The 13,819-nt window shown below is 48.6% G+C and overlaps 1 protein-coding gene across 9 annotated transcripts in view; it reads right to left on the bottom strand.

The window, feature by feature from the left end:
* Positions 1-5,709: 5,709 nt before the first annotated feature.
* Positions 5,710-13,819, bottom strand: part of FNBP1 (formin binding protein 1) — a 141,112-nt gene continuing 133,002 nt past the window's right edge. For 8 of the 9 annotated variants that reach the window (XM_060154077.1, XM_060154078.1, XM_060154080.1 and 5 more), the window contains one exon: positions 9,420-12,860. In XM_060154077.1, the coding sequence (XP_060010060.1) occupies positions 12,682-12,860 (179 nt within the window). In that variant the 3' untranslated portion in view covers positions 9,420-12,681. Of the gene's footprint in view, positions 8,729-9,419; positions 12,861-13,819 lie in introns of those variants that run through there. The other variant, XM_060154079.1, reaches the window with a different exon arrangement.

Here is a 13,819-nt window from a genome sequence, read left to right as displayed (position 1 = left end):
CCTGCATTGGCAGGCAGATTCCCAACCACTGCGCCACCAGGGAAGCCCCAAAAGATGTGCTATTAAAAAAACCTGATAAAACAGCTTTTTGAGCCTATATATTTAAAAAACAGAACAGGAGTGTGTGCTGTAACTCCTTTGAATTCCTGTGTGCAGCTCTCTCCACATGGAGCTTATCTACTCCGTGCCTACGTTTCCCAGTGATTCACTCTACTGTGAGATGGTTCACGTTTGGTTCAGAAACCAGTTTTATTTCTCCCATTTCCTGTTTTATCAAGATTTTGTTGTTGTCGTTCAGCTTGAATTATAACGCCATCATTTGAATATACGTAATTCAGAAAAACTCCTTCTTGACGTGTTCTAGCCTTAAAGGTCCTGCATACATTTTAAACACATCTTAACTATTAGCTAGGTTGCTGTACTGGAGACTGTTTAGTGCTTTGCTTTTAGGGAAACAGATGTTGAACCTCACATTTTTATAAGGTAACAGTATAATTAAAAGGTGTAAATGTCTTCATCTCTTAGGCTTGCTTTCTCCTAAGGTTGCCCAAGCAGTGGTTGGATTTTATTCACATGACTACAGAAATAATACTGAAGTTGGATAAGACCTCTCTATGTTCATGTCTTTCTTGGGGCTAGCAGCCCTGATACGGTATAAACCACTTGTGTTTAAGAGTAAAAACAGTATATGCAGTTTTCACTGAACTTAAAAATGAAAATCATGTCACCCTATTGTAATCTGTTGGTGCCTTTTTAGAATGTAGCTTAATCATGACAGACCTTGATGTTTATTTCTTATTTAAACCCTCCTCTTTACACGTAAGCATTTTTAGAAGGGTCAGATTTCTTGTTTAACTTATATGGAACTATGTAGAGTACAACCCAGTGATATCAGACAAGAATTAATACTTCACTCTATTTCAAATGCTTATAAAGCTTTTATTGAGTTAGATTTTGCTGATGCAAAGTTTACAGCCTTCTGGTACTGAAAACTAGATACACAAAACAATGTTACAGACGATGAAGATAAAGAGTATGTTTTCTTTTCAGGGCTTTGAAAAAAAATCACTTAAACTCTTACTACTGAATAGAGTAAGCCTAGAACCCTGTTTATAGTCCAGGGAAAAGAAAGTCTGCATTTGTTCCATGGCTTAAAGCATCTGGTTTATACATATTACATTGCAGTAGTGATATTGAAAAATTGTCTCTTGCCTAACGTTTTTACTGTCCTATGAACAGGAATTAAGTTTTAAAATACTGCTTGAAGATGGCTGTGCTAACTAATGTCAATGCAGGAGCAATATTTTTACCTGTTTCTAGATGACAGTGTTACTAAAATTTCTAAAATGAAGGCATTTGTTTAGTCTCAGTTACTTAAGAAAAATATAAATTGTAAAAAGGACTCAGATAAATCATGAACTCAGAGGAACTTTCAGATCGTCATTGTTCAGAAGCCAAATAAATAAAATGGACCAAAAAAAAAAAATCAATGTGACAAATGACCAGACACCCCGGGGGCTTTGCATGGCTCCCCGAGAGCCAGCGCATCCAGAGGCTTCAGGCGGAAGTGGAGGCCGAGCTGCTTTAAACACCCATCGGCCTGTGTCTTTCCTTTCCTGGAACCAGCCCCGGCCCCAGAGAAGGGGGGCCAGATGTGCTCGGGGGATGAGGCCAGCACAGCCCACAGGCCGCTCCCCTCCTGGCATCACACCACGGACCTGGTGCCTCCCGGCTGCTCAGAGCAGCCTCAGGGCAGGGGTTCCCCTCCCTGGACCCTAGGAGGGCTGCACTGGGGGCACCCTTTCCCTTTCCTCCCCTGACGGCTGGTGTTGGCACCTCCGCCACAGCATCGTGGTTGCTGGTGTCTGGCATCGGGCTGGTGTCTGGCATCTCTCACATTTAGTGATGCTATAGTGGTTTATAGTCTCTCTGGTTTTGGTTGGTTCTGTTTATGCTTTGGGGGTTTGGAGGGGAGAGGAGAACTTGAGATTTTATGTATGACTTTAAACATTCGCTTGTGAAATCCCATCAGACATGCATGTGCAGAAACAGGTTCAACACAGAGTGATACAACAGGTGACAGATACCCGCCCCCAGGTAGGACTGCTACCAGTTCCACTGAAGCCCCTTCGGGGCCTCCTGATCACTGACCCCCCGCCCACCCCAGAGGAAGCTCCTTCCCTGTGTTTCTTTCAGCCCTCACTTTTCTTTATAGTTTCACCACATACGTGTGTGTCTGAGCATCATTTTAGCTTTGCTCACATTCGAATGTTGGATTCCATGGTACACATTTTGTGATTGGCTTTTCCTGTTAAACATGGAAGATGGGATTGGGAAAGTTTTGTCTGGAGGGTTGCTTGATCCGGAGGTTTGGAGGCATTCGTTTGTTGTATGTACTGCAGGAAGGTGAGAGAGTAGGCACCAGTTGGCCTTAAGATGTTTCCTCTATACTTTCCCTTGAAATACCAGGCTTTCCAGTGGCTCGGCCGAGATGCTGGCACGTGAAGACAGGACAGGAGCGTGTGGTTGTTCACCTCCATTCACAGACGAGCGGAGACAGGCAGCGCTGGGCGGCAGGGGAGGCTGTCTCTGTGTCCTGTCTCCCACGTGCCATCCCGTGGTCGGGCTTCTCCTCCAGGCTGGCCCGGGCCTCGCTCCAGCGACACCTTTTAGAGTCACAAGCCAGCCGGCAGACTGGGGAGTTTGTAGGCCAACTGCCACCTGTGTCTGCAGGCCTTTCCACCTGTCTGTGCTTCTGCTGACAAAGCTGCATCAGAAAGTACATTCCCTGGTGGTCCAGTGGATAAGACTCCACGCTTCCAAGGCAGGGGGCACGGGTTCAATCCCTGGTGGGGGAACTAGGATCCCACATGCTGCGTGGTGTGGCGGGGAGAAAACAAAACAAAAAACATTTGCAAGGTGCAGCCACCCCAGAAGTATAGCTTCCTACCTTTGTTCTAGTTGGAATTATGTGCAAACGTAAATTATCCTGCGAGTCCTTCACGACCTGAGTTTGAGCCCCAGAGAGCCTCTGGGGAAGCAAATGGTGTTTTGGAATCATACCTCCCTCTGGCTCTCTTCCCTACGACACCTTTACCTACAGCAGAGAGAGGCCCCGTTGGTCGTAGCAAAGGCACAGGGTGCAGAAGAAATTGATGCCCTTGGGAAGAGCTGTGAAAAAGAGCTGTCCTCATTTTGGACAAAGTGTGTCCTGGAAGGCTGCCCTAGGGACGTGCGGGGATGCAGCCTCCAGGCGTTGCTTGGACCTGACACCAGCGAGCAGCCCAGCTGAGGGCTGTTTGGACAGCCCGAAGTGCGGGCAGGGCTCTTGGCCTGGCGTGTGGGAGGATGTGCACCCCGTGAGGGGCACGAGGCCCCCGGGGCAGAACGCCGCAGCACCCAGGGGAATCCTCCCCGCCCCCGCTGCTTCCGGGGACCAACAGAGGAAAATGAGGAAATCCCCGTTTCCTCCTGCGGCTTTTGGTCCCTTAGCTCTGAGGACAGAGCCACGTTGGGGGCCGTTCTCAGTTTATGCTGTACCTTCTGTGGCCCAGCGACGTCTCCAGCTAATGGGAGGTCATTTAAGTAAATGGCACTCACTGTACCGTCTGGACAGAGACAGCGTTTAAGTCAGGGCCTAATGCACGCAGCTCCGGAGAAACGGCCCCTGGCACTCAAAGAGGCTGCGAGGTGCCATTTGCAGCGTTTGCGCGTTAATCTCCGGTCTCAGAGGGCGCTGGCAACAAGGCTTATGCCTCCCCTTCTCAGAAAAGGCCGGCAGAGGCCAGGGAAGAGGAAGAGAGGCGCCCTCCAGGCCAGGTGGGCCCTCACTCAGCCCCGCACCATCCATCTCTTGCTGTCCCGTGGATCGCACAATTCCAGAGATCTCTTTTGCTTTAGTTAAAAAAGTGACGGCATACTCGAATCCCCCTGCCTCTGCCCACTTCCATTTCCTACCTGGTCACCCTGCTGGGGACCCTCGTCCTTCCCTCCTCGCCCGCCGGCTTCTCTCCCACTAGGGGTCGCCAGCGCCTCTGCGCGGCGGCGGTGGGGGGCGTGGCCGGGGCGTGGCCGGCAGGTGGGGAGCGGGGAGAGGCGGGGAGAGGCGGGGCCGAGCAGGGCGGATGCTGAGATTCCCAGACCCAACGGAGGAGCCTGACCGACGGGTCTGAGTCAGGGGTTTCTGCGCTTGCAGAGCTGCCTTCGGGAGCACACCGGGAAACCAACTAACTGCCCGCAGCACAAACTGCGCTGCCGCCGCTGGTTTCCGTGTGCGATGGGGTGAGGCGTTACCTCCCCAAACGCTTGAACCAAGTAGGTGCGTAAAGACGGGCCAAGCTGGGAGGCGGTTCAGTGTTTCAGACCCGCGAGCGCAGTGTAAGGTCACAGAGCTGCCAGCCGTGAACTCTGTCGCCGAATCAGAATAACACAGGCTCCATCACGGAGCCGGGAGGGAGCTCGGAATCAGAGCTGACAGCTAAGAACGGCTGTGGAGGTGGCGTCCACCAAGTGTTTTCCCCACTACCGGGGAAACTGAGGCCCAGGGAGGTGGGGACACGCGCCCCATTCAGACCCGGCTCCCAGCCCCTCACGATGGTGGGGTCCTGCAGGGGAGAAGGTTCTACGTGAGACAGAGGGAGACATTCTGTCTCTTACCGACCGTTAGAGACTAGTCCCCAAATACGATAAAAGCCCAGAAAGAACATGCTGGAGACATTCTTCCCAGATTGACCTTTTGCTGACCTGGACAAGGGGGCCTCAGTAGGACAGTCGTGGAGCCACCCAGTTCCCTTGACCATCCCGTCTCTTGCTGAGAACCCCGACTTGATGGTTTGGAGGCCTTGGCTCCGGACACCATCCTCCCCAGGACCGACGGCAGCAGACTTGGCTGAGAACTTGGCGAAGCTCTTGCTTGAAAGGCCAGTCACACGCGTCTGTGGGAGGAGGCCGCGGCCGCAGCGAGGCCTGGCCTCGTACGGGTGGCCTCACCTCCCACCCCTCGGCAAGCGAGTGACACTTGGCATTAGGCCGCCCTGCTCACTTAATACTTCACTCCCTCAACAACTGTCTTCCTAAATCGGCTCTGAAGAGCCTTAGGAAACAAAGAGGTGTGGGCACGAGCCAGTCTTCCCCCCAAAGCCCGGGGTGAGATTTTCAACGCAGGGTATGGAAAGGGCCTCCCTCCGGCTGCACGTGCAGCCGCTTGGCGCAGGCACGAGGCCCTCACCCTTAAACGCTGCACACTGTCCGCGGCGTCCCAGAAACCAGTGATTATTCCAGCCAAGCTACCAAGGAGAGGGTGGGCTTGAGCACTCGTGACACCAGACCGCCAATGACACGCAAACCCGCTGCGATTTCCCGGCCCCTCGGTCCCCACAGTAGGGTCCCCGAAACCCCCGAGTAGCTGCCAGCTGAATTTGCATAAAATTGCCTGGACCTAAGGCGCCTCCCCAAATCCCTGCACTGAATCAACGGGGATCCCACATCACTGAGGTCTCTGACGGCTTCCCCCAGTAGGCAGGGCTGGAATTTGGAGCTCCCTGGGTCTCAGGCCCCTCCCCAAGCAGATGGCACCTGGACTGGCGTTGGGTTGACACCAGTAAATCAGTGACATGCAGATCGGAGCCCAGCCTCCAGCCCAGGGGACTCTGACTGCTTCTGTGACCAGGGTCTCCTCTTTGCGCAACAAACAGCCCCGCGATACCGTGCCAGAAGTTACACTTTTATTTAACATTTAGAGGATTAACATATAGTTACAAGGTCAATATAAGCCTTCCAGTGGAAGCACTTTATTTGGTTTAATTCCATCTCCAGAGACAAATGGGCAATTCCATAACCTTTACAATGGCAACGGGCCATTTACAACACTGAAATGCCTCCAAAGTTTAGAATTAGTGCAACACACAGATAAACCAAGAAGTTTAAAGGTGCTCGACACCAGGTTAAAATAAAAGTTTGGATCACTTTTTTAAGTTTTTTTGATATAAGCACAGGAGGCAGAGCCATTAGGAAGTATGAAATCGACATTTCTGCAAAAATACTTAGCATCAACATAACTTTTTCATGTTCAGTAAACTTTTCCCCAGTTAATTACAGATGTTACCAAAAGGCATAAGAGGCCTCTGCGCTACTGCTGGAGAGACAGGCTGCTGGCGCCCAAAAGCTTCAGGAAGATCGTGATATAAACCCAAAGGGCAATCCCATTACAGCTTTCCATGCCTTTTTATTCTTTCCTATCCTGCAAAGGAAAAATTGGGTAAACGACAGGTTCCTCTCTTTCATTTTAAGTTATTTTCAGGGTAGCTTCTTTAAAAATGAGTTATTCTTACGGCACAGCAATATCCTAGCATTGGTGGAGAAGTGACGGGCAGTGGATACGAGGGAAGGCTGAGAAAAGCACATGGGAAATTCCACGTTTCTACTCTATGTGAACTGCTCTATAGTAATATATAGACGATTTCACAGTAGGATTCCCAGAGTAAGTGATATATCTCAACTATCCTATAATAACTTACTTCCTTTACTAAGCCCAGCTGGTACAGCTTTGCCCTTTCCCCATAGCCACACAGACTGTCAGAGAAGCAAACACCAAGGTTAACATTGAAAAGCACTCATTTATCCATTCTCTTTTGGACACAGGTGGTACAGAGAAAAAAAAAAAGGCACAGGGGATACAAGAGGATACCAGCATATTCTATTTTGGGTTTAACAGACATTAAAAGAACAAATTACTGCACTTTATGCCTTTTCCCCTAGGTTGTAAGAAATTAATCTATCCTGACCCCTAATATGAAAGATGCAATGCACATGCATTCCCAAGGCTCTAAAATCAGATTTTAAAAAAATGTGTAGCATCCTTGTAGAGTGAAGAGTGGGCAGCTTGACTTGGTGAGATTCAGAAGTTGCTGGAGACACCCGGTCACCCTGCCACTGGGACTGTCCACAGGAACCACGCACCTGCTGGTCTGCAGGGACATGGGTAAGGCCCTGACCCTTCTCGCCCTTTGGCATCCTGGCTTCACCGTCATCTGCCGAGACAGTCCTCTCATGAGACTGAGGAGTGTGTGACAGTGGGGCCGCCCCTTGGGTGTTAACGGAGCGGCCCCCCAGATGCCCACAGCTGCAGAGGCTCCCTCTGGGGAAGAAAGAGCGAGGGGGTGACTCACGCTTGCTCAAACCTGAAGCCACTTCCTCTTCCCCTGCTTTTTGCCCTTGGTATTTGCTCCCTCTTGGTTTCTTGTCACCCAGGGTTGCCTGAGCCACTCTCAGAGGCTGGTGTGTGGTCAACCCTGGTTTGCCGAGAGGAACCGTTTTCCTACCACTGAACAAAGGCCCAACCCTCAGGACCTGTCCTTTCTGTCCTTGTCCCTTCGGCTCCTGTAAGATTTCCTTGTCTTGATTCATAAGGGTTGAGAAGCAATGAGGATGCTCAAGGTGACCTCCTGGTTACCAAAAGCCAAACAAGAGAGGAAAGATGCCTGGTGGCATCCTTGGGCTTCTGACGGCATCCTCGCTCACAGAAACTCACAGCCAATGATTTCTCTGGGCTTTTTCTGCACCAAATAAGTAGAGAAGCTATGCTGCTCTAAGGCATGAGTGACCACAGGGCACATGACCTCATGTCTTCCTCAAAGACCCATAAGAGGAAGGAAATTTAGCTCGAAAAACAAACTTGATTAATTCCACTTGGCCTGGAGAGCAGGTGGGGAAATGTGGAAGCTATAGCCACGGGATCACTTGATGCACCACAAGAAGCACAGGGTCTTTGGTGACGAAAGCACTAGAATCCTAAGATGCGGATCTCGGACTTCACGGGAAGGGGAGAGTCTTCCCTTGGCAATGAGCTAATGCAGAGGTGAGACCCTCGTTCACGATCTGCAGTTCTCATTAACAGGCGGCCAACGGGGAGAAGGTGGGCTGGGGCCGTCCTTGACCCCATGAAAGGTGGGCACGGGCAGGACAGCAGGGCTGGCCCCAGAGCTAGAATTTGACTTTTGCTGTGGACTTTTCCAGGCCACTGAAGACAGGGCCCCAAACAAAAATGTGTGTACGTGTGTGTATGTGAGTGTGCGTGTACATGCCCCAGTGCCCGCCACGGACACTCTGAGGCTGTGAAACGTTTCAAGGGCCAATTGTTTCGTATGAGGTGAGGACGCACAGTCAGGAAAGGACCACCGAATACCCAAGGGACTTGGGAAAAGATGAGTATTCTCTAACGTAAAGGACACAGGGACACATGAGTGACATTCAGGCGCCCAGTCCACCTGGTGCAGGCCTGACCCTCCTTGTTCAGATGCGGTTCGTCTCCCCAGGAGACCAGTGGCAAAGTTTTCACGAAAGGCACAGTGTGAATTGTGGACGGGCCGGGATGCGCCAGATGGACTGAGGGCCGAGGCCCGGGAAGGAGGGACCACGCGTCAAGCCGCCTTCTGTGGCCCCGAGTTGGACGGGGACCAAGACAGGGACAGACCTCCCCGCAAGAGGCAGCCAGGCTGGGCCAGGGGAGGAACCAGGCTACGAGGAACATGCTGTAAAAAGAAAAGAAAGAAAAAGGCAAGCCGCTGCACGTGGGGATGGATGTCGCTTCAGGCTTAGGTTCCGAGGGCCACACACCAGCAGAGCCCCAAGGCGCTGGCGGGCACCCAGGCCTGTGGAGACAAGCAGACCGAAGGGTTTCTCCTGGGAAGGCCCTCCCGAGGCTCTGGCTCCCGGAACCATCTTTAGGAATCTACAACACAAAAGACAGAGAAAGGAAAAGGCTGTTAGAGTGGCGGGCAGCAGGTCAGGGGCGGGCGCTCTGCAGCTCAGTGCAAACTGCACCGCCCTGGGGAGGGGGGAGGGGAGGGAGCACATTTAGAGCAATGGGTTACCACAGGGCGAGTCTGAGATAAGGAACTTTCACGGTTTTGTCTGCAATCAGAGCAGCTAGTCTTTCCTTCAGGGGTAAGAGAAGCCGCCCAGGAGATGATGCACCCATGCACCCGAACTCATCTTTCTCATAAATTGAGTTCTGAGACAGAGAAAGAAACCAGCTTCCCAGAATGATGCCGGGAGCCCAAAGGCCTGGTTCTCTCTCCGACTGACACTCTCAGGTCCTTGGCAGTAAAAGGCAATATCTTTGGTGAAAAGGAAAACCTGTCACTCAGCGTTTACTCAGCAATAAACAGTGAAAGTTCTTCATCTTGAGGGGACAGAAGAGAAACAGGAGACAGACTCCTCAAGCCCGGAGGTGAACACAGGGTGAGAAACAGAGAAGGTGTCATCATATAATAGGGGGAAAGGGCAGGAATTTTTTTTTTTTTTTTTGAAAAGCATTTGACTAGAAAATTCCCCATTATTGAAGACGAAAGAGTTAAATACTCGGATTACACAGAATAATTTTCTCGGAGAGGGGAAAAATCATTTAAAATACACAACACTGAGAAAAATATAACGTTTATTAGAGAGGCAGATACGAGGGTACAACTAAAAGGAGCCAGACAGATTCTTTTCTTGTAAGATAAGGAGAGAGAGAAACAGTCATGTTGGCCATATTCAAACAGAACTTACTCAGAACCCAAGTGTCTACAATAAACTCAAGTGTGGATCAGCTGGCAGGGGACCTAGCTACCACTGTAACCGTCCTTCCGGCTCCCCCAGCGGTTACAAAAACAAAAAGGTCATTAGGCATCAGAATCACCAATAAAACAAACACAAAGAAGAGTAAAACATTAAAACAACGAATTCAAGTAATCCTTTTAGTTTTTCTATTGCAGTATATACAAATCTATTGGGGCAGGGGGCGGTTATGGATATATTTCACAGAGAGCAATTTAAAAAAACAAAAACAAAACCATAAAAGAGGACAGTCACAATTCAGTTGACCAGTTGGAACTTACTCTAGTCTAACTACTTTGGCAATTATTAAATAGTCACATGGTAGACACCACACACACACAAAAGTGCTCTGGCATTACTGACAATAAAACAACTCCTTTTGAGTTGCGGGCATCGGAAAGCAGCAGCCCCGCCCACCTGGGACAGGCTTAAGGAGAGGGCAGCGTTTATGGAGCAGGCGGAACGGATTTATAAACAAGGCAGGGAAGGAAGGCTTCGACATACATTATTAACCTCTAAGTGTATCTCTAAACAAAAGGAGAAAACTTTATACACAAGCTGAGACTCTGCTACTTTTATTTTAACAGATAACTGTTGGAAGAACACAAAGTATAGTTCGGGTGGAAATGGAAATTTGTGATTCTCTGGGAATCAAGACTTCTGCTAATCCTCTGCGCACTGACTAGATGGACCTGAAACTACAAGATATCTTTCACCGTTGAGTCGCTAGTACATAGATGCATCTGGTAAAGGTACTGGGGCATATAGCCTAAAATAATGATCATCATTTATGTGCCCAAATCGCCCCTCCCATCCCCGAAAGCCAGCTGAGCTCTTTCCTGAATCAGATTTGCACAACTCTAAAGACGAGGAGGGGAAAACGAAACACCACCAACCAACTTCGTGGAATGCCGTACTTTTCAAGTCAGGCTTTTAGAAGACTAATGTTATCCTGCCTCATTTTTCAGTGCTTGGTTTGCTGTCTCCAATAATTCACAGTCTGGAAATGAGTTCATCGCAGGATAGAAAGGTTAGGTTTTAATATCTTAGGGATTCACTTGGTTACCTGCCCAAAGCTGTGACCACCTACTGCCCGTTCAATCCCCACGGTCAGCTGATTTTCTTGCTGCAGTAGTTAAAAGGAAGAACTGAAATGACTCTCCTGAGAGGTCTGGGGTCAGGGTCAGTGGCTTTATCAATATTACGGCAGCAAAGGTATAATAAAGCAAAAGAAATCTGAATTACAAAATTATATTTAAAAAAAAAAATCAGGCTGGCCAGGGCCGGTTTCCCGCTTTTGATATTGGACCACAGTTGTGTCAGATGCAACCACTGGGGGAAGCTGGATGTAGCGGATCTCTCTGCTTTATCTTTGCAACTTCCTGAGAATCTATAATTATTTCAAAATAAAAAATGTTTTAAAAATCAGACAGTCACGGCTTCCCTGGTGGCACAGTGGTTGGGAGTCCGCCTGCCTATGCAGGGGACACGGGTTCGTGCCCTGGTCCGGGAAGATCCCACGTGCCGCGGAGCGGCTGGGCCCGTGAGCCACGGCCGCTGAGCCTGCGCGTCCAGAGCCTGTGCTCCGCAACGGGAGAGGCCACAGCAGTGAGAGGCCCGCGTACCGCAAAAAAACAAAACAAAACAAAAATCAGACAGTCATTAAGTAAAGGTTACTAAATTCCATCTTGGCGGCCGTCGGGAAATGTAGAGAGCTCTCTGCTAGACTCTGCAGCAGTCGCCCATAGCTCCTGCCAGCTCCTAGACCCCTGATATGCTGCTGTCAGTTTTAAAATCAGCTTTAAATTGATCTGACATTCTGAAAGGAGCCCACAGTGTCGAAGCAAGGAGCTAATATCCTGTTTAAGAGTAGGAAGGACATGAATAAATAATTTTCAAAGCCAAATAAAAAGAGAATCTCAACCCCATACCTTTATTCTGACTCACTTTTAGCTGGTTCTCTGTGATCTCAGGGAAGATTCTAGAAATGAGCACAGCCATTGGGCATGTCACCAATTTCACTACCTATCCTGCCAATTTAAAAATGCAAATCCCCATGTGACCCAGATTCTTGGAAGACGGTGAACCATAAAACGAGCTAGAAATTCTAAAACAGTTTTCGGTAAATTCACACTTTGGGTCTTAAAGATGCCAATGATTAAAAAACAAACCAAAAAACCCTTGAAAAGTGACGTGCTGGGGTCTGTGTGTAGAAGCAGTTGCTTACAAGGGTCTATTCACAGCCCCACCTGGGCAAGTATGAATGGAATACAGCTCCACCTCCCACAAAACCTCCAACAGAACAGAATGAAGTGAGCTGTTTTTATGTAAGTTTATCTAAACAGCACTAGCACATCTGATCAGCTCTGTCAACTGGCAGAAGGAAGGAAGATCAGTAGTCATATGTAAAAATCAACTGGTTGATCGACCAAAGTTTTCCATATTTCAATTGGTTGCGTAGGATCATATAGACATAACCTGAAAACACGGTGATCTAACAATTATCTTAAACATGTTGAAGGAAATATACACACTTTTGGTACCAATCTTATTCTTTACTTATTCTATACTTCATTGATGACTTCCTTCGAAGTGAATGACTGTAAAATTGAACAAACTAGCGTAGTTCAGTTTATGAAGTTACAAAATGTAACATTCTAAGGTAGTTCAATTTCTGGCAGACACTACATATAAATAAGAGAACTGAAGTCTTCTGCACCCCTAGGATGTGCATGGACTTTTAGATTCAGAAATACGGATTAGAAGCTAGAAGGCAACTTTTTGGTTATCTACAGATGCTGCCCAAGAAGAAATGTTTATCAGATTTCAAAGGACACAGTTGTACATTGGCAGCTGGCAGCTTTCCAAGTAAAATGTCATTAGCAAGTGAAACTTGATTATTGTCAAAACCAGCCCAGGAAATTCAGGTGTAAGATGCCTGAAAGTCCACCTCGTCCCTAAAAGAAACTGCGACGCTCCCCATCCAGTCTTTTGAAGAACTGCCTGTTAACAGTCATAGTTGTGGGGAGAAACAACTCCAATGTTTTAAAGTTTTTTGTGTTTTTGGTTTTTTTTTAAGTTGTATTAAATATAAGTCTTAGCACCTTTGGCATTTTTGTCCAAATAGACTTCGACGTATGAAGTGGGGACATAACCCTCTTCGTCTTCACTTCTCCGGATGCGGGTCCACCCGTCACCTTTGTCTTCCTCTATAACGTACAGTGTTTCTCCTTCAGCTACTGAAATGGTTCCTTCGTTCTGACCTGAAAAAGCAATATCAGAGTATTTTAGGTTTCTTGTCAAATCCGGGTTGAAAGCACAGCTTTGCAACGACGAAGCAAGTGTAGGGAAAGATGGACGCACTGGCCCTTCTGCTCTCCTCCCACACAGAAGCTTCCAGGTTCTCACCTTGCGTCTCTCTAGGACCCTCTTCTAACTCCTCCTGGGAGCCCTCTCGTTCCTCCCTCCCAGAACAGGAGGTATTTTCCGCAGAGGAAATCTTGGGTCTGCTTCTCTACTCTTCCCTGAAGGTACTCCTACGGCGTCAATTACATCTCCTTACACAGCACCCCGACTTTTCTTTCTCCTGTTCTGGTTCTCGTCTGAGGCAAGGTTCCACTTCGCCTTCTGCCTGAAGCCCGTTTCCACCTTGATGGTACCTGGGCACCTGGAACGCGATAGGGGTGAACCCGGACTCGCTGTTTTTCCTCCCACTTTCCCATTTCAGTGGACATCTCCATCATCCCAGGAATGCAACTTCAGGGATCATCTGTGATTTCCTCCCCTCTTTGTATACTGGCTGCAGCATCTCTGCGTCCATTCCTTAATCAAGGCCCCGAACACCATTTGCTAAGATAATTTCAAAAGACTAGCCACCATCGCCCAAGCAGTGTCCTGAAAGGCAGACTGTTTAGGGGGCTGTTAATAGCGGTACTGTGGGCGTGGGGGGGAGAGGGATGGTGTGGCCGGGAAGTAAAACCGGGAACATTTAACCTGGTACTTCCCTTTCTTATTTTGTCATAATGAATATTTAGTTTATTAAAGGCTCTAAAAGTCCTAGAGTAAAGGGAATTCCCTGATGGTCCAGTGCTTAGGACTCTGTACTTCCACTGCAGGGGGCCCAGGTTCAATCCCTGGTCAGAGAACTAAGATCCTGCAAGCTGTGAGGTGTGGCCAAAAGAAAAAAAGAAAAAAAAGTCCTACAGTAAAGAGATTCATTTAT

The sequence above is a fragment of the Lagenorhynchus albirostris genome, chromosome 7 (assembly GCF_949774975.1).
Source record: "Lagenorhynchus albirostris chromosome 7, mLagAlb1.1, whole genome shotgun sequence".
Classification (NCBI taxonomy): Eukaryota; Metazoa; Chordata; class Mammalia; order Artiodactyla; family Delphinidae; genus Lagenorhynchus; species Lagenorhynchus albirostris.
This window is presented reverse-complemented; position numbering and strand designations above follow the sequence as displayed.